The following is a 21764-nucleotide window of genomic DNA, read 5'->3' as shown; positions in this document are numbered from 1 at the left end:
CATTTCTCATTCTATCACACTCCCAAAACATCCAAAAAGATATAATATATAGCTTGCAAGCGAGATATGACTTGTTCCTTGCGTCCTCTTCTAGAAACCTGGGCAAGTATGCTTGGGTTCTGTTTTTATACTTGGGCTTTGTTTTGACATGCACACTCAATGTTCACCTCATTAAATGTTAGTGTACCACGTGCATTAAAAGGAGGGGTTTAAAAATTTAACTCTAGCAAAAAATCTATCGGGATTACAACAGTAAGAGGAGGTTTTCAATTTAACTTTAGAAAAAATATGTTAATTCTTAAGCAAAGGGGGGTGGTTTTATTGGGGTGGAAATTTTATGTGAAGGGTTTTTTAAGTACCCCTTCAACACACATGATACATAGGGTTTCTTAGTAGTTCACCCCTCAAGCATGTGCATCATATCTCCCCGAGTTGCTTGTCACCATGTGGAAAATGGAATGGTTTAATGTGCATCACCTCCACTACATAAGAAGTTGATATTCCCTTTACTTCCTCTTTTGAAACATAAGGCCGGCTTTCAAATAGACCGTGCTATCCCTTGTTCTTAGACTTGTTTCTCTTGTCTAGGATGTGGACCCATTCTTTCCTACATTGCATGAAATACATTTTTGCAAATGGAAGCTGATGGCTTCTAACATCTCAACCTCTACTTTGGTAATGTTGTTCCAATGTCAACAGCACAAGGATCTAGTATTACAAAATTGAAAATCTTCAATAGAGTAGGGGTCATTGGTGAAGAAAGAAGAATATATTTTCACATTACATGTAGGCAGATCGAGCCCACATTATTATTATTTTCCTTGTAGCAGTTGTCTTATAAATAACAACATAGCAAGAACAAGTTGGATATTAGTCAAGAAGGTAGACCACACGAGCCTACTACACGCCTTATTGGTACGATCTATCCGTATCTATACATCTCAAAATAGATAGTGTAGTTTAAGGTGGTTATGTGTAAATGATGCCAATATTTTGTTCTTTGCACGTTGATAAGTGTGGATGTCATTTGTGAGGATATCATTAGCATGGTGAGCACATTTGACATGTGAGCTCATCAATATTTAGTACAATTTGTGCCCTCTAACCCATATATAATTTTTAAAATAACTTTGTTGACATTTCAATGTAAGTAAATTTTTGGTCAAGGTGAATGCAAATGACCTATCACATAGAGGTGCTCGTATGTAAAAGGTGGCATGATTATTTTGGGCCGACTTCCCAATAGGTTTGGGAGTGGAGCACTTGTCTAAGGATCTCTCTCATGCAATTACATAGTTTGCCATGACTTAACAGCTAATGAGGGATGGTAAATCACATGTTTCATAGGAAAGCATTTTCCTAGAGTATGCGCTCATGCGTGGAAGGTGGGGTTCTCGCTACATCAAACGTACACTATACTTTGCACCTATGGTTACATCTATAATGATGGAGATGAGGCAAGAATTCAACCACCTTGTAAAGCCTTCTCAAATGTGCATATGCTTAAAGGAAATCTTTTGGCCAAGCAAAATATGAGCACCCAAGGATGGATAAAGGCATGGGTTTCTATCTAGAAAGCACTCTTTCCAAAAAAATATGATGTCTTGATGCAAGTCATCATCTCACATTTGAAAGAACAAAGATATCAAGTGCATACATCTAAGGAGGCATAGAGACATTTGAGTATTTGCATAAGTTTGACACCCTAATGAGACTTAATAAATTGTGTTGCAACAATAGGTCCATAACGTGATTTTTTGTCTTGGTAGGTGGATTTTCCATATATTCACAAATCCTAGGCTGATTGCATTATTGACATTTTCTAGTTGTGGAGGGATGGGTCAATGCACAAAGATGTTTCAAGTATTGCCTATGAATCAAGCAATATAACTATGATTAGAGTACTCTCATTACATGTCTCATTTGGAAGATGATCTAGATGGGTAGACTTGGAAACATTGTGGCTATGTATTTTAAACCATCGAACGGGCATGTTTGGAACATGTTTTTGGATCAAGATGGATTTTTCATTTTCATTGATACATCTCATGTCTATCGAGATTGTTCTCGCTTGCTCTTTTGGATTACCATGATGCATTGTTTGACATTATGAAGTACCATATGCTAGATTGATGTTGCAAGTGGGAATAGACATTACCACCATATGTCATGTTATTTATAATCAGATATCATCTCAATGTATGCCTTGCATCATAGCCAATTAGGTTTGTATGAAGCCCTGTATAGTAATGAAAAGGCATGTATCATGGTTTTTCCAAGGCATGACATCATATTGCTATTTATCTCTTGTCATTCTTTGAGTTGAACATGATCCAGATTTGACTTCCAACAATTTTTCTTTTGCACATGTCCAATTTCAACTCTAATGACTCCATTATTCCTTCTAATTGTGCCACATGTTGAGCCTCAGAAGCTATTGATGAAAATAGAAACCTCATCAATGGCTTCCATTTGTTCTTGTAGAATCTACCATTAAAAGCTCGCCTAGTATTCCCATTGTGCTCATGTACCCACGCCCCCAACAAGTTAGCCTCTCAAGATGTCTTTATTCTTTCAGATTATAAACTATGAATCTGCTTCAAATCATAAGCTATGAATGTGCTTAAGGGTCAAACAATAGATACAAAAGATAAATATCAATTTCAGAATCCAAGGTGAATGAATTGAGGCATATACTTGTGGCAACTAGGAAAGTATGGAGAAACAAGGGCACTAAATATTATTGTTATTGAGACTTCAAAAGATACAAAGATGGAAAAGTTATTGGCAAGGCACAGCAAAGGCCCCAAAGGTGTTGCCAACCAAAGAGGAAAATACTATGGCAAAAAAGTAGTGTTACTCTACCTCTGCAATACAAAATACTAAGGAAGTGGATGTGTTGGCATCCAAATTAAAAATGATGCAAGAAGTCCATGCAATAACTTGATGCATGAATGGGTGACATGGACTGCTAATTGAATTTCCACAAAATGATTCCTTAAGAACAAATTCCAAAAATACATTTTTAGTAAGGGTAAATAAGTGGATACTCATACATCCATTGAATTAATTGTGTGCTCAAAAGATCTAGTAAGAGCACAATAGGATTTAGGAGAGCCTCCACAAGGCACAATAATGCTCAAGAAGGAAGTCCTTTATGTGGCGAAGTAGAATGAATGTAGTTCTCTATGGAGAAGGGGAAAACATTGTTCAAAATGACTAAACGTCAATCAAACCTCGCCTAAAGAAAGATGTATGTAGCGTGAATTAAACAAGTTGAATTCATCAAAGCATATGTAGAAGGAAAGATTGCATTGATATGTAAACAAAGTTGCCAACAGCCACAAACCTAACAAAGCAATGCACAAGGCCTAACATCAGGCCTAGAAGCAAATCAAGCCATGCCCTTGGAGTTCATCTATTATTAAGCTCCCGTTGAGCTAACAAGTCCCATTTGATAGTGGCAAATTTCCATCATCTTAGCCCATAATCCTCAATCTGAATCTTGTAAAAACTAAACTTTATGTCGGTTATCAAAGGATTGACAAGGGCAAGAGGCAAAGGCAAAGGAAGAAGCAAAGCGAAGGGGCATATTGGCCTTTAGGATGAGATAAAGAGGCTTAAGACCCATGAATCCAAATGGGTTTCATAGGTACACATGAGCTTGCAGTAATCATTAACATGTGCAATAGTGAACTACTAGATGGATGGAAGACCACAATGAATAAAGCAGTGATGCTACTAAGATTTGAAGGATCTTCACGATCATTCTTGTTGGGCTGAAAATCTGATTTCTTACTTTCTATTATGATAGTCTTTATCTTCCAAGGCAAGAGTTACTTTATGATTTCATACCACCATTTTAGCTATTGCGTTACTAGAATCGGCTTTTATCCATTGATTTCACTGCTAGTACCTTGGTTCTTAATGTTTTTGATACTAGGTATAGACTCTTTTATTCAACATTATGCTTCAATGTTGTGGTTAATTGTATTGTCAATTGTATGTTATCGCTTCCAAAGTGTTTGGAGAGAGGAACGTCTCTCTTAAGACGACATTCATTCTGAAGTGTTCTAAATCCTAACCATTAAAATGTGGATATTGTATTTTATACAATATCATTAGTATAGTTGCAAGACAAACTAATTGTAGAACCTAAGTGTGTGATACCACAAGAATTCATGCATGTGCTTAAAAGTGAACCTTGAAGTTATGAAGAACTATATTGTTGCCTCCCCGTTCCCAATTATTGTCTCAAGATTAAGGTATATGCGCACAAGTTTCTTAGCCCATTATCTTCTACAATCTATGATGCTCTCTCTCTCTCTCTCACACACACACACACGCATTCTATGGCAAACTCTACAAAAGGGGATAGATCGATGGCGGACAAACTAAAATGACTCACAGACAAAATGCAAGCAAGTTGAATGATGTGCTGAGAGTTGAGAGAGCTGCTTTATGCACCCATGGTTTAGGTAAAGATTACGAGACTATCTTAAATTTTTGACATTGGAACTACCCAAAAACTTTTCAAATACTATCACATCTTGCTGGAAGCCTGATTAACAATAGGGATGTACAAGTTGTTAGACTACATTCAGGGCAACATGCTGTCACTTCTTGCATGGAATGCCGGCTCAAACCCAAAGAGCTTTCAAAATTTACATTTTGAACTGGTTGGGTCCTAGATACACCAGTGTGATGTCAAAGTGTTGTTAAACGCAAAAAGCAGAAACAATGGACATTGTAAGAGCTGTGGATGTAGTATTCGATGTAGCAGAGGAGAGCCAATCTTCTCAAGGTAGCGTGCAGGTGTACACATTGTGTAATGATGGCACATACTTCTCTCTCTCTCTCTCTCTCTCTCTCTCTCTCTAGTTTGGGAACTCCCTTCCCACATGTCCAAGGGAGCACGACATATGTATTGATGATGAAGCAGAGAACTAGCCACGTGAAAGGGATTGATATATGTAAGTGAAGTGTGCAACGATACAAAGATGTGTAGAATAAGATCAATGACAAAGGACTAGTCATGCTTATTGTTGTTTTTTGAGATTGTGAACGAAACATTTTTTAAGACTAAATTACTTAAATATTACAATCTAACCTCTCATTCATACTCCATCCCAACTAAGAGTGTATCTTACAATGATCCACACTTCATAAAAACTACTTTGAGACAACTGAAACGGACCACACACAGTCACCAGGTCATCCCCGTCTTCAATTTGGCATTCATAAAGATTGCTTCTCCTGTATTACATCTTAGATGCTGGGTGGTTGATGCACCCTTTCTCTCAGGATTGTCTTATGGCGCATTCAAGATAATGCTTATCTCCCTAGTCCAAAATAGGACAGCAGCAGTAGTTCAAAATCAGGGCCCTAGTCCAAAATAGGACAGCAGCAATCAGGGCATGATTTTCCTTGCAACATTTAGCATTCCCATTAAAATACAATTGCATTGCCATTGAAAAAATATTCTGTAACAGTAGGGATGCTTGGAAACCCCAAGTCTGAAAAATGGGGAATCTCAGTCGCCCATTCAGAAATCTTAGAGCAACCCTCAGCCACGCAATAGCTAAGGCATTTCCATATTTCACAAGTTTACAAAGTCTATCCTGAATTCTTATGGATAGCTGCAGCTCTAATACTTGAAAGCCGTTGTGAACAACCTTCGGACTTTTACCAGTTACAAATGAGATCCCCACAATGGAAACAGCATATCTACTGTTTATCCCCAAAACCAGCAGCAAAATCCTTCGAGCCCATTTGTTTCATTAAGCTCTGTAGGCCACCAATGCCACCTATCTGCTTCAGCATTTGTGGTGGAAGAACTTTACTCATATGCTGCGCATTCATGTTCCGTGCCATAGCACTCATATCACCCTTTTTGGGTATCTTCAACCCCTTCATTTTACTCCAAACCTTAGCTAATCGTTTGAACTCTTCCATCATCTCATTTACTTCTTTCAGTGTGCGTCCAGATCCCCTTGCAACCCTGTTAATCCGAGACTCTGTGAATAACTTGGGATTTGTGCTGTCCAGCTCTGTAACAAAACTGGATATCAGTATACTTTTTTTTTTTTAAATGCAGCTTTAAATCCACTTTAGTACTTATCTCCAAGCAACAGAGCCAACCTTCATTTGTCATTGAATCCATCATTGTCATGAACTTCTTTATCCTTGCCTGACTCTCTTTTTCACGTCCTTTAGGCATAAGCTCTTGACTGAAACCAGGTATCATAGAAAAAACCTGAAATACAATTTGCACAACGTAACAAATTTGCTGCTGTTTCGAAAGTATACATAACCAGAAAAATTGCTGTCTCTTCTAGTCCCATGTTCATACCTGATTCAAAGGACCCATTTTCAATATGTTCTGAAATTGCTCATACATGATTCTTAATGTAAAACTGCCCTCGGAAAGCTTTTGTAGAAGTTCTGGCTGCTGATCCATGGGCACAACGTCATGTATTTTGTCCATAAATCCAGACCAATCTCCCATGCCTAAAGGGAAAACAGAGATTTAACTCCCTCTCTCTCTCTCTCTCTCTCTCTCTCTCTCTCATACAGCAATGTCTCCAGGCATCATACAAAAGATGCTGTAAAAAACAAAAAATTACTACACAACAAATGCATCAGAGACTGTTTGAGAGAGGACAGGACAACCAAACATAGCTACAATTAGAGAAATCCCTAAAACTCAATAATGCAAATCAAGACAATTTATCACAATATGATTTTAGACGATGAAGTCAGCAATGGTAGGATTCAATGTCTCCACTCCCAATCATAGGAACCACTATGAGACCTGATAAGAGGAGCTAGAATTGCAACATACAGATGGCTTCTCCAATACAGTGGAGCTGTGAACGAGGCTATCTAAATGATCATGCAACAGTGTGAAGGATATCTGTAATAGTGCCGGTGTACCTAGACCTTGTCTATACAAAATTCACAGAAAGGGCATATGAGCTGAAACCAAGTTAGCTTGTGGCTCCCTAGCAATGTAGGTCATGGCCTATTGACATCTAGGATTAAAAAATCGGAGATTGATATCATTAAAAGTATTAGAGTACACAGTGGCTCCCATTCTCATTAATAGACAACTGGCAATAGGGTTGTGCATTTGAAATTAGCTGAATTCAAATTAACTTCCACATTTCATAAAAATACATGCCGAGTAAACTTAGCTGAATTCAAATTAACCTTCATATTTCATAAAAATGCATACCGAGTAAACGGCTAACAAAAGGTTTCACTTCAAATGGCTCAAACTCATCCATATGCTCTCCTGTTCCGAGGAAAATCACAGGACTCTTTGTTGCTGCAACACTGCACAGAAAATAATTCAGTCTTCACAGTAAAGCACTGCTATTGCTTCCCATTGCAAGTTCTACTATTACTTCACAGTGAAAGCCTTTTAACATACACAAAACATTCATGTCCAAATTGTCTCAGAGTTGATCCAGTTCTTTGGTTGCTTCGAGTCTATCATTATTCTAGCTGTACAAAACTGAGACATTACAATACATATACCTTTGTAAGACTAGAATATATCCAATAGTACAAATTTTCAATTTTTTTTGTTCTAAAGTTCAAAAATCTACGCAGAAAATAAACGAGGAGAAGATTTTTTTTTTTTTGAAAAACAAAAGGAAGACATACTTAGCAAGCAAAGCAACACTTATGTCGTCATCAGTGCCCAAGCATAAGCGGCTATACTGGGTTTCTAAAAACCAGCGGAGTCTCTTGGGCAAACCCAGTGCTTACTAAAATATGTCAAATAACAAAAGAGAAAGAAAACAAGAAATAAAGAAGAAGGTGACTAAGCAAAAATAAACAAGAAAATCAAGAAACAAAATCTTCCAAAAAAGCAGAATAAACACCGTTTACAAACACACTTAATTTTAGGACATTGGGGGGTTGTACCAGCAGCATAAGATGGGATCTGAGAGAAGCAATGTGGGCAGTGCATAGGGCTGCCACATGGGCTGAACAAGGACCTATGAGTTGGGCTGCCACGTCAGCAGCATGCACATTCCTTAAGACTGACGGTAGAATAGTACCAGGGGCTGCTGTGCAGATCGGCAAGCAGGGCTAGGATGGACCCTGGTCTAGGGCTGGATGACTGGTTGCAGCAGGTCCTGCAATGGGCTTGTTTAAGGGGCTTACAACGGGCTGACTTCGGGCTATTTATAGGCCAGTCTTGGCAGGAGGGGCGTGATTATCACCGCTCCTTCTATGGATTCTCCATGATTTCTTCATCAGCTGAGACCTTGTCCTCTAATAAAAGACCATGGCAAGGTATCATGATATGAAGCAGTGTGTAGCAAGAGTCTTGTGGAGCTGTGTTAGCAGATTCTAGCAAGGATGCGGAGGATCCATCTATGAAGTTACTCTGTTATCTTTTCCTTCAAATGCAATAACAACTTAGTGTAGTTCTTAGCTTCTTTCTTGTTCGCTGTGTTCAGGTTTATCTTTCAGATTTTTGCATAAGTGTGTAGAGTTCAAATTTCATTTCTTCAGTTCTAACCTTCATAGTTTACAGACCAACAGTCCACGGCTGCACTCCATAAATAAAGACAAATAGACTCAGCTTATTAGCTGTATGTTTTGCATTGTTATATGCTCAGTGTCACCACAATGTAAATATCCTAAGTCAAAGTACAGTTGACCATTTATTTGATCATAATTAAAGAGTTTTCCATCTGGGTTAATTATGGTCAAAAGAGTTTTTCTTTTGGTCAAAGAATTGACTACGGTCAAAGATACTTGACTTCGGTCAAGAAGACTTGGTTTATACCAAGAAGGTTCACTGCAGTTAACCAAGATGTGCCAACTTCAGTTGGAGAGTTGTGCCAACTTCGGTTGGAGAGACTTGACTATAATTAAGGCGCCTTGACCCTTGGTCAAAGCCCCTTAATTATGATCAAAAAGCGTTAACTCTGGTCAACCAGAGAATAAATATATTTATATATATTTGTTATATGTGCATGTGTTCAGTGGGGACGCCCACCGTGACTAGAATTAGTCCACAATGCGTTATTTGCATGCAAAGCGCTAACAATTAATGTGTGCCATGGTGATGCACTTTAATTAATTGTTGCAGGTACTAGGAAGGGTTATTTCCCTAAGCGCTACGGAGCCTAACAAGCATCTAGGAGGCGGTTCGTGTGACCAAGTGCTTCAAAGACTCCAAAGTTGCCCTTAGTGGCATGTAATAGGACTTAGTCTAGATTTTAGACAAGTGGCATGTTGCCAATTTGAAATGAGCTTGAAGCTCTTGTAATATTTGATTCACGTTTTGGATTTGAGTGGGCAGCTCTACGCTGAAGTATGTATCTTTCTTCTCTCAAGTAATAAAATCCTTCAGGGGGGTCCAGCCCGACTGTCGTCCTGGGCCCTAGTGCAATTGTAGAGAGAGGGGGAGAGTGCAAATGAGATGATGTTTGCAGAAAATTTGTCTACGAGATTCTGGCAGATGATTGCATTGGTATCAGAGCTAAGGTTCATGGCCTCCTTAGGCTGTGACAATCCAGTAAGAAGGTCTCAACCAGCGCTATGGGATTGTTTGGCGACCTGAACCACACACGTTAAAGGCCATCGTGACTGTTTAATTATGACAGTAAATCGGTGATGGGTCTGTGACACCAGGACATCAGGTCTCCAATGCATAGGCCTTGCTATTCCATTCCAGCTTATGCAAACAGACGAAAAATCACGAAGGGCAATAAGTCAATGAACAATAACGGCGAAGCTGACGCGATGGCACAACGACAGACGTGAACAAAGGAATTTCTTCTTTCTCCGTCGTCGATTCTCTGCCCTACACGTAGAAGGCTCTAGCGATGCATGACAACCAGATTGGTTAGACAAACCAGGTTTGACCAACTAACCTTGGCTGAGTAACCAAACCATAGTTGGTTAACTAGACTACAGTGGGTTGAGTTCAGTTGGGAGCCAACCAAACCATACCAGAACTAGTCTGGTTAGTGTAACCAGCCGGTTACCCATCTAGTTGGCCATTAATTTTCACCTATCTATCAGACCTTTACTGTCAGAAAAGCAGAGAAATCAGAGATTTGCAGAAAAGAGAAAATGTATGCCTTTGTGCATTGGAAAGATGAATCAAATGCATTCTGAGTGCTTTTTGCAGCAGCCAGAAAAGGGGCAATACAGTTGTTGATGCTTTGGCAACTTTGTGGGTATATGCTTTGAGTTGACAGCCCATTACTAGCACAAGTTGTGAATGCAAGACCCCTCTTGTTGAGGTACTTCCTTGAAAAGCAAAGGCTGAGCATCAGTTGCTTACACAGTGTGTGTGAGAGAGTTGCAGATCTCAGACAAATTGCAGAGATGGCTTCACAGCTGTCATCCCATGAGGGAATGGCAAAGTCTAACCAGGTACAGCAGGCTGAGGCTTTACAGATAAACAAAGAGAATGCCTACAGAGAGTTGATTACTCAGTTGGGAGAGGCAACAAGCGATCCCTTGTTTCGCAGGATGGTACAACCTCTTTTTGAGGGAAAGCCAGAGAAGCCTCCCTCTAGAGCAGATCAAGAAGAAGTGGTGGTGGGCAAAAAGAGTTAAAGAGCAGGTCCTCTTCCCAAGAAGAAGGTGGCGAAGCATCATCATCGAAGAAAAAGAAGAAGAAGAAGAACTCCAGCACGAAGGCAGAGACTAAAGAGTTCAAGGACGGTGGGAAGTCAATAAGATTTGCCACTTACAATGGCCAGTATGGCCAAGCTGAAAATTGCCTTCAGCTTGGAAAATTTCATCGAGTCCTCAAAGCTTCGTATGGTTGGTTTACACTTGACTGGTACAGCCAGTGCATGGTGGATAGCTAAAACAGCCAACTATGTAGACCCAAGAAATGGAAGAACTTCAAGAAAGCTTCCTATAAACAGTTTATTCCCAAACAGTTTCGAGATCATGTCCTTCTGGGTTGGGAGAGCATTCATATGGAAGCACAAGATACAGTTGAGTCTTACAACCAGAAATTTTGGAACGCATACTTGCAGGTTTCGCCTTTCAAGAATATTTCTAATAAGACTCAACTCAGAAAGTACAAGGCAGGACTCACTCCAAAGATACACGCCCAAGTGAACACCAAAGATATTAAAGAAATATCAAATCTCCTGCATTCAGCCAATGTGGCTAGTCTCATGTACATGCAGGATCCTACTAGTGTGCCTTCACTACAGGCAGGGTTACCGAGGGATAAAAAGCCAATGACCCCCAAGTTTGAAACAAGAGAGTTTCCCAAAGCTCAAAAGAGGGGATATCAGCCTCAAAAGCCGAGGGGAAACCAAGCGCAAAAGCCCTAAAACTGCTAGTACAGAAGAAAGATGGCTCATTCCGTATGTGCGTCGATTATCGTGCACCAAACAAAATGACCATCAAGAATAGATTTCCTATTCCGCGCATTGATGATGTGTTGGATCAATTAAATGGAGCTTCAGTTTTCAGCAGGATAGACTTAAAGAGTGGCTATCACCAAGTGAGGATACAACCTCAGGATGTGCATAAGACAGCGTACCGCACTACTTTTAGGTTATATGAGTGTCTAGTGATGCCTTTTGGATTGACAACAACTACTGTCAATAGGATGATGGATCGTATCTTTCGACCCTACAGACAGTTCACTGGTACCTTCTTCGATGACATAATTGTCTTTTTCTTTTCAAGTCCAAAGAAGAGCACAAGGAACATCTTGCTATAGTGTTTCAAGAGCTGAGAAATCATCAGCTCTATGAAAACAGCAAGAAAAATGAATTCTTCCTGGAGGAAATCCATTACTTGGGGCATATAATATCCAAAGATGGGATACGGATGGATCCGGCAAAGATCCGTGCCATTCAAGAATGGCACAAGCTGAAAACTGTGCATGAAGTTCGAAGTTTCCTAGGCTTGTGTTCTTACTACAAAAGATTTGTCACGAATTTTGCAGATATAGCCGCTCCACTCCACGATGTTACTAAGAAAAATGCAGCTCTCAGATGGGGAATTCCTCAAAAGACAACCTTCACGACACTCAAAGAGAGGCTGACTACAGAGCCAATCTTAATAGCTCCAGATTTGTCTCAGCCATTTGATGTGGATTGTGATGCTTGTGGGGAATGTGTTGGGGCTGCATTGCATCAAATGGTCATGTAGTGGCCTATGAGAGCAGGAGACTCCGGGATGCAGAGAGATATCTAGGAATCTATGAGAAAGAGTTATTGGCTGTAATTCATGCCATCCATACATGGAAGCATTATCTTTTGGGTGCAGATTTTACAATTAAAAGAGATCACCAAAGTCTAAGATACTTTTTGACTCAGACAAAGCTTTCCGAGAAGCATATGAAATGGGCAAACATGCTGTCAATGTACCATTTTCAGATTGTCCATACTCCAGGAGTTCGGAACAGAGTGGCAGATGCCTTGTCCCGAAGACCCCAGGTCAACAATGTAACTATTGCTTATCATCAAGACCTGGAAGATATGAGGGAGCTGCTGATTTTGGTGAGATTTTACAGCAAATGCAAGAGGGGCAGTCCACCAGCCACTATTCCCTGAAAGATGGGTATTTAATGAAAGATGACTGCCTATGCATCACCCAAGAGATGAGGGAAAAGATTTTGGAGGAATGCCATGCACCTCGGCATGCACCGGGCATAGAGGAATTACAACAACAACTCAAGCACTAGAGAGGTATTTCTTTTGGCTAGGGATGTGAAACGATATACATCAGTTTGTTACCGAATGCCTTATGTGTCCAAAAGTGAAGTATGATAGACGGAAGGCACCTGGCCCACTTATGCCTCTTCCCATGCCTCAGGCACCGTAGGATTCGGGAAAGTATAATGGACTTCGTTTTTGATTTGCCAAGATCAAAGTCAGGGAATGATGGGATTTGGACTATCATTGATAGATTCAGCAAGCAAGCCCATTTCATTCCGATTCAAAAAACCATAAAGGCAAATCATATGGCTAAGCTTTTCATGGCACAAATCTTTAGGCACCATGGTATGCCTAAGTCCATTGTCAGTGATCGAGATCCCAGAATGACCAGTCTATTCTGGAGAGCTTTATTTGATAATATGGGGACAAATCTGAACTTTTCCTCTTCTTTCCATCCCCAAACAGATGGTCAAAGTGAAGTAGCAAATTCTACAACATTGGATATGCTGAAATGCTATGTGGGTGACCAAGGTTCAGACTGGGAAAAGTACCTACCATTGGTAGATTTTGCTTACAATAATACAGTACACAGCTCTACAGGGAAAGCCCCCTTTGAGGTCATCTATGGGAAGGTGATTCTGCCACCTATCCTGTGGCAAAGATGAAATATTTGCAGCTGATCAGTTTGTAAAAGACCTCCAAATAGCTTACAGCCAAGTCCGGATAGTAATTCAAAGGTCTCAAGAGAAGCATAAAAGAGCTGCAAATAAGCATAGGAGACAGTTGGATCTCAAGGAAGGGGATTGGGTACTTTTAAAGTTCGAAAAAGCTAGGCTCCGCAAGTTTAAAGGCAAATAGAAAGTGTATGCAAAGTTATCTTCCAAGTACTATGTCCCTTTCACGGTTACAAAAAAGATTAATGAAGTTGCATACAGGTTGGCATTGCCAGAGCATTGGAGGATTCACAATACATTCCATGTGAGTCTTCTAAAGAAATTCCAGGGGCTAGAGCCTACATAGCCAGTATCAGAGGATCCACCAGAAGTGGATGAGTTGGAGGAGGTCCTTCAACTAGAGCAGATTGTGTACCATACTGTACGCAAAGGCTCTCAGGGCAAGGAGTTTTACAGGTATCTTGTAAAATTCAAGAATTATACGGAGCAGATTGTGTACCATACTGTACGCAAAGGCTCTCAGGGCAAGGAGTTTTACAGGTGTCTTGTAAAATTCAAGAATTATACGGCATTGGATGCCAAGTGGATGGATGAAGACATGCTGTCCGATCATCCACAGCTTTTGGATGTTTACAAGGAAGCTTTTCAGTTGAGGTCAACTAAATAGAAGCTGAGGGGATGCCACCACAATGTAAATATCCTAAGTCAAAGTACAGTTGACCATTTATTTGATCATAATTAAAGAGTTTTCCATCTGGGTTAATTATGGTCAAAAGAGGTTTTATTTTGGTCAAAGAATTGACTACGGTCAAAGATACTTGACTTCGGTCAAGTAAGCCTGATCTCGGTCAAGAAGACTTGGTTTATACCAAGAAGGTTAACTGTGGTTGACCAAGATGTGCCAACTTCGGTTGGAGAGACTTGACTATAATTAAGGCGCCTCAACCCTTGGTCAAAGCCCCTAAATTATGATGAAGAAGAGTGTTGACTCCAGTCAACTAGAGAATAAATATATTTATATATATTTGTTATATGTGCATGTGTTCAGTGGGGACGCCCACCGTGACTAGAATTAGTCCACAATGCCTTATTTGCATGCAAAGCGCTAACAATTAATGGGTGCCATGGTAGTGCGCTTTAATTAATTGTTGCAATTACTAGGAAGGGTTATTTCCCTAAGCGCTACGGAGCCTAACAAGCATCTAGGAGGCGATTCGCGTGACCAAGTGCTTCGAAGACTCCTGAGTTGCCCTTAGTGTCATGTAATAGGACTTAGTCTAGATTGGCATGTTGCCAATTTGAAATGAGCTTGAAGCTCTTGTAATATTTGATTCACGTTTTGGATTTGAGTGGGCAGCTTTGCGCTGAACTATGTATTCTTTCTTCTCTCAAGTAATAAAATCCTTCGGGGGGGTCCAGCCCGACTCTTGTCCTGGGCCCTAGTGCAATTGTAGAGAGAGGGAGAGAGCGCAAATGAGATAGTGTTTGCAGAAAAATTGTCTACAAGATTCTAGCAGATGATTGCACTCAGCCAATGGAAGTAATCATTCCAGAGAAGTTCGAGTCAATGTGAGACATTCGCATGATATTCAACACAAAATGGTCATCTTGTTGTCGTTTATCATAGATATCAACTTCTAAACCTAAAGAAGACTATAATAGCTTCCATTGGCTATACGATTAAGTTCACAAGTGATCTATGAATCTCCTAACCTGACTAAGTTTATTAAGAACGATTACACAAGTCTCACGAGAGATCAATCGTTGCATAAACTCAAATTCGAAGGTACAACTTTGCTAAGAAAACTGCCCATCGAAATACCAATGCTTTGTTGGAATAAGGAGTCTCCTAGACTTATGAGCAGATTTATCTAAAAGAAAGTTTAACTAACAAAGGATGGCATTGCTGACACTCACACATAAAGTTCAACAGTAGTCCACATCTAATAGAAACCTTACTTGACCAAAGCCAATGCTCGATGAACAACGAGATGTTAGCACAAGGGGTTTGTGACACTCCAAGAGGACATTTTCCTGTCTCATGGACGTCTGTTACGCAGACTTTGCCCTTTTGGAACAAGAGACTACTCCGAGTATAATACTGATGTAGGTTTCTATCTCCCTTAAACCTGAACCACCTGGTTCATCTGGGCATGTCCCAAAATATGACTGAGGTAATGAACTTGCTCATAGAAGCCATTTAAGGACCAGAAAGAGAAGTATGGATTTTGCAAAACCTATGCCACTAAAACGCACCAACCACCACATTAGTGCTTCCTCTATCGGATTTTGAAGTTCATAAGCTCAAACCATCAAGCCTTGCGACTATACAGGTCTGAAGCACTACTGTTATCCGGACACACCACAACCTTGGAGCCACCTCCATCTCTTCAAAGTATGAACTTCATGTGTAGGACATTTGACATGTGCTGGTATCCGCTATTGACTAATAAAAGCTATGGGTTGCACATTCGAAATCAAGGCTGCTCCAATGCCATAATCAGCCGCATCTGTTTTAACCACATGGCTTACTTGGATCCACCATGTGCAAAACAGGCACGGTAGTCACCACATGCTCCAATTCTCTAAAGCATGCATCCAAAGCATAAATCAAACAGCACATCTATACTTAATCTGTTTGTAAGGAATTGCTCTCTTTCCACCCTACTAGAGATCGTAGTGCAATGCACAAATACTCATTGATCAAAGTCTAGAAGAACTGAGTGAATCCTAAAAGGATCTCACTTCCATGACAGTTTGTAGAACAAGCCACTCATTGACGACTAGACCTTCTTTGGGTCAATAGTGGTTGCATTTGTGAGTCCAAATGGCAAACCAATAACTCATAATGCAAATACCGTGTTGTAACCCCATCTTAGGGACATCCTCCTGTTAATACGGATCTGATAGTACCCCCTACATTGATCAAGTTTGGTGAGATCTGCCACACTATGCAAGCAATCTATGACGTTATCCATCCTGGACAAAGTCACCTTATTGAGACCTTTATAAACCTCACACATACGCATGATACTATCATTTTTACCCACCAAAATGACTGGTGCTCCCCCGCGAAATTTACTTGGACAAATATGCCCCATACAGACATACTATAATAATTGCCTAGCGATTTCTTACCATGTCCCATTCAGACATACTAATGATAATTGCCTAGCAATTTCATCTTCTTTGAGGCTGAGTCTGTACAGTTGCTTGAAAACTGGCTAAGCTCCATAAGGAAGAAGCTCTATCTTATGATCCACACTCCAATGACATGCTTCGATGGAAATACATCTGAAACTTCTGGGGCAGCTGTGACTGTTCAGCATCCTACCTGACAGAAATTAACCTGAGCCTGGTTAGCTTTAAGTATTATATCCTCACGGTGAAATGGCAACTTCTAAAATGAACTGCCAGATTTCGTATCTGTCTCCAATTCGGCACTATAGCCTTTCCTAGCAGATGCGATAAAACCTTCTAAAATTAGTGGTGCTTTCTCAAATTTCTCACTTTAATAGAATCTTCATCACCTTAGCCATCTTGGGTTGGTCCCCTTTTACCAGCATAATCATCTCTACCTGGATACTTCTACAATGAGAAAAACAACATTGTTGAATTTAGTTTCTTGTTTCTTCTCCCAGCTCAATATTCACCCTCAAGTTGATCTCTCTAGGCTTTTGAACAACATTGGACTGTTGTTCCACGAAGGCTGCCAATCATCCTTCAACCCTTCCTTTAATCCTTGAAGGAGTGGATTTGGACGATGACCTACTTTTAATGCTGGGAGAGCGATCCCTTTGTCTCCTCAACAATGGAGCCTCTAAATCCCAGAAGTACCCGCTTGCTGCTCCTCTGCAATAGGTCTCATCCCCATAAATACGATACCACCAGATAGGCAAGCTGAACCTCTTCATTTCAGACCTTGTAAGCCTAAAAGTCAAAACTCAACATGCAGACTCAATGAAGATAAAGCACTTGCATAAATCGTAAACCCAAATAGACTTGACACTTTCTTCAAAGATATGCTCACAATGGAAGCTTAGAAAGAAACGGAGTTTACACAGTTATTACACTTGATCACTACAATAAAAAACTCTGGTTACCATGTTTCGCTACTTTCAGCCTGAAGCAGACCAATTTAAAATAAAAGTACAACATATACGTAGGAAAACTACCAAAAAAAAAAGCAAAGATAAAAGCAATCACATGGGAAGCATGTGCCTTACGCGCTCAGTGCACCACCACCCTTTGCATGACCATCCATTTTGGTAATTATCACGGCACCTACAGGGACACTCTGCTTGAATGCTTGAGCTTGGTCAAATGCTGCTTGCCCAATGCTACTGTCCATTACAAATATCACCAAATCTGGATTCTGAAACGTGCACCCGAACCCAAAAAAAACAGGAGCCAGCATCACAATTTGTCCCCAACTGTCTTTTCATTAAATATAAAAGCTAACAGAAACAGGCAAATATTACCGTCACTTCAGAAACTTGCCGCATCTCTTCAAAGAGAGAGGCCTCCTGTTTGTGCCGTCCACTTGTATCCACAATTATCAGATCTGAGTTTTCTTTCTTAAACTTCTCTACTCCTTCTTGAGCTATTCTGACAGGATCTGTCTCTGTATAACTGCCAGTAGAATCTCCAAGTAAAAATTTAAGCTTTATATTTACTGCAAAGAAAGAAGATTTATTCAAGCACTGTTTACATCATTCGGTCACCATTTCAGAAAAAAATTGTTCTTGAAGGCTCCGTTTGTAGTAGCTCAAAATCTCAATGAGAATGTTCCGCAGTAAAAATAGAGCACGCACCTGCCAAAGTATGGAATTTTAGCTTTGGTTGCATTCTGCTTTAGCTGATCGAACGCACCAGCTCTAAATGTATCAGCACAAACAAGGGTTGGCTTCCATCCCTTCTTTTGATAATAATGAGCATACTTTGTACATGTAGTAGTCTTACCAGAACCTGTTCAATTTTACATTTGCAGCACATCAACGTGAGTGCGAAATAAAGGGATCCACACAACAACACAATTTGGAGAAGATGATACAAAAAACACAAATAAGTATAAATGGAGCACGACTGTCAACGATTGACAGGCACACTATAGCGCTAGTCACCATACAAACCTTGTAAACCCACAAACATCACCACACAGGGCTTTCCCTTCTTTGGAGCATACACAGGCTTGCCAGGATCAAGTAAAGCACATAACTCGTTGAAAACCGCCTGCACCCGACATGCAAAACATCAGGTCACTAGACCTACCATATGGGAAGAATGTACTTAAATCTGCAACTTCTTCACGGGTTGTCCCACTTCGTTACATCACAAAATGTGGAAAGAAGGCTTACAAAAAGCAACCCAGAAGGTTTTCAATCTTATTGCTACTACTAACAATGTCAAGTAATCAAACAGGTTAAGACTAGGTAAGAGACATAGCCCTTCTTAACATTCACTTTATAGGAGATCTCATCACTACAACATGCACATGCTACTTTTACATATCAAAGCACTAACTATAGTAATGTAAAAGAAACTTTCAATGCTGCTTGTGATTTTTCCTGCACCTTTGGGTATTTTACTTCTGTGAGCGTTCGGGGAGCTATGAGATTTTATTTACTGAAGAAATCGCGTCCCTTTGGGTGGGACAAGGCCCCGTGTGACAAACCTCCTAGCATCTAGAACTACTGTGATGCTTTCCTATTTTGCAGTCCAAGGCTGATTAAAAGTTATAGAATCGTACCCTCTATAGAACATCTCTAACAGACCTAATTTGGAATCCACAAACCTTAAGTCATGTCCAGTCGCTGTTCCTCCCAACCCAATGAGGCCTACAAGTTGATGGAATTGGTAAAATCCACTTGGAAAAAGAGAAAGCAGCATATGCATGTGCTGCACGCACACATGTAGCATGTGTGAGGGACCTGGGTGGGTGTCTATGTGCATATAAACACATGGCTAGTCATTACTTAGGAATTTGATGGACCCACTTACAATCTTGATTTATTGATCAATAACGGTAAACAAAAAGAGGGCAGGAGAACGGTCAAAAATGGAATGCATAAAAGAGAATATATTATAAAGTAATTAGCGAGCAGAGCGCTATTTAAGTTTTTCCAGGTACCGAAGAGATTTGCAAATTGTTTTGTCATCAATCTTTCAACATGAACGGACCAATCTTATTGCTTTTTGCAGGGCTAATTAGGCGGAAAGCTCGTGCTGCTGAAAGGCAAGTTCGTAAGCTTCATGTTGGTCAACTTAAAGTCTCATCCTCAGGAAAGGACACTTATCACGTTTGTCGATTTCACATAGAACACATCATCCCATCCTTGTAAATTTACCATCTTCAAAGCATGTAGTCATGTCTTGACCTGTCGTGTTCAGAAGCAGGTTTAAAATGGGTAAACTGTGATGTAATTTTGAGAAAGTTAAAGGGAAACGCAGTGGGACCATCAAATACAAAGGGTTAGCTGCTCCAAGATGACATACACTGTAAAGATGAGGATAACTGTAATGCAGGGATGGGGATACGATTTAAAATATTGAAGCAATCTACTGTAATGTACAATTGATCTTCGCACAAAGCTCTCGAATCCCATTTAAGAAAAACCATAACGAATAAATCTTCAATCAAAGGAACGATTCATTAGCGGAAGCGTCGTTAACCTGCTGCATGATCTTTCTTTTGTTGTGCCCGGCTGCCAGGTCTTCAGGGTTCACGGTCTTCTTGATGTTGGCAGCCATATTCATGACGAGCTTGAATTGAACGTCGGCCTGGAGGAGGGCACGGGTGATTTCGTTGAGGCACTCACGGAGGGCGTTCTGATCGATGACGGTGACATTGCTCATTTTGTGGAGGGCCTGGGAGATCTGGCCTCCGAGCTCGGCGAGCACCATGGTGAAGAACTTTTGTGTGAGCTGCAAGATGGAATGAATGAATGAATGAATGGAAAGGATGCACAGGGAAGAAAAGAGCAGAGCAGAGCAGAGCAGAAGAAGAAGAAGAAGAAGAAGAAGAAGCCCAACAAAGTTGGTTGGTTTGGTTTGGTTCGAACTTTCTACTCCAATTAAGAATATGCCACACTAGCAGAGAGAAGGGGAAGACTATGTTGGTAGAATGAAAGGAAAAAGTGGGGATGGGTTTGTATGAGTCTAACTTTAGATCCCAATTAAGCATGCCACATCACCATCACCTCTCCTTTATAGGCTTCCTCACCTAGCACTCGTTTGTCGAAGTCGTCGGGGCTTGGAGATTTTATCTGCACCATCCAATCAAGCGGCTCAGAGATTCTTCTGGTTTACAGAATGAAAGGAGGAAGCGGGGTGGGCGAGCGGCTTGGGTTCGAACTTTATACTCCAATTAAGGGCGTTTACACACTAGCCCACCCATGGGCATGCCCAAGGCTAATGGATGGGCAAGATCGCCCACAACCCGCCCATGGAGAGGATTCATTTATTTCTTGGGCAGTGGCCATAATGTGTAAACGCCCTAAGGATGCCAAACCTTTTCTGTTTTTCAAGCTTTCTCACCTCGCCCCCACTAGCAAGCATTTGTTAGGGCTCGAAGATTATATCTCGACCGTTCGATCACGCAGCTTTGAATCCCCAAACTAGTGTTGTGGTAGGCAGCCTAAGGTATAAAAGACATTTGACCACTTTATGTATTGAGTGCAAGCCTATCACAATATGCAAGTCTAATAATTATTTTTTGTATTTATAATGAGCCAACATAAATTCAAAGCAAAAGTAAAATAGTGTAGCTAGTGTATGCCTTATGAAATTTTTAATATGATTGAAAATTATGAAGAAGAACCTTGGAGGAGGAAAATACTTGGGTATGAAGCAAGTACACGATAGCAAGCTACACAAGACAAGGAGTCTACTTGGAAAATGATAGTGTATCCTTGAAGCGAGGATCTAAAGATACAAAAGTATATCAATTTAGATTAACCATAAAGAAAATACAACAAAGATCAAGCAATGAAATATACTTTTGTATTATAATTTATATTATAATTGTTATAACCATACATAGTGTGGGTGGGGAGGGAGCGCGCTTCCTTTCCCAAAGAGTTCTAATCGGAGGGAACGGGCCATTCCCTGGGCATCAAGTTTTTGAGCATCCAAAATATTAGCGCTGAGAATATTAGCATCGAGTAGCATCAAGAATAAGTCTCGCGAATGGATAAGATACTGACATATTATCTAAATGTTAATAGGCGTATTCATATTTCAACTCAAGAAATCAAAAGCTTTGATGGATTAATCACACTCACTTATGGAAACGTACAAAAAACATTCAAAACCAAGATACTGGCATATTACCTAAATGTCAATAGGCGTATTCGTACTTCAGCTCAAGAAATCAAAATCTTCGACAGATTAGTCACACAAACATTCAAAACCAAAGAAA

General features: G+C 40.3%; 1 protein-coding gene across 1 annotated transcript; it reads right to left on the bottom strand.

The window, feature by feature from the left end:
- Window positions 1-5116: 5116 nt before the first annotated feature.
- Window positions 5117-20365, bottom strand: LOC147903591 (signal recognition particle subunit SRP54 2-like). Its single transcript, XM_087400143.1, has 9 exons — window positions 20018-20365; window positions 18478-18577; window positions 18160-18313; window positions 17827-17977; window positions 17572-17720; window positions 7238-7338; window positions 6353-6510; window positions 6142-6256; window positions 5117-6050 (listed from the first exon to the last, which is right to left on the bottom strand). Exons 1-9 carry the CDS (start codon window positions 20246-20248, stop codon window positions 5728-5730), a joined length of 1482 nt encoding a protein of 493 aa, XP_087256269.1. The 5' UTR covers window positions 20249-20365; the 3' UTR covers window positions 5117-5727.
- Window positions 20366-21764: the final 1399 nt, after the last annotated feature.

Source organism: Dipteris shenzhenensis, chromosome 3, assembly GCF_047967505.1.
Source record: "Dipteris shenzhenensis isolate YYH24624 ecotype China chromosome 3, Dip_SZ_1.0, whole genome shotgun sequence".
In the NCBI taxonomy this organism is placed as follows: Eukaryota; Viridiplantae; Streptophyta; class Polypodiopsida; order Gleicheniales; family Dipteridaceae; genus Dipteris; species Dipteris shenzhenensis.
The sequence above is the reverse complement of the archived record's forward strand: the minus strand, read 5'-3'. Positions and strand labels throughout refer to the sequence as shown.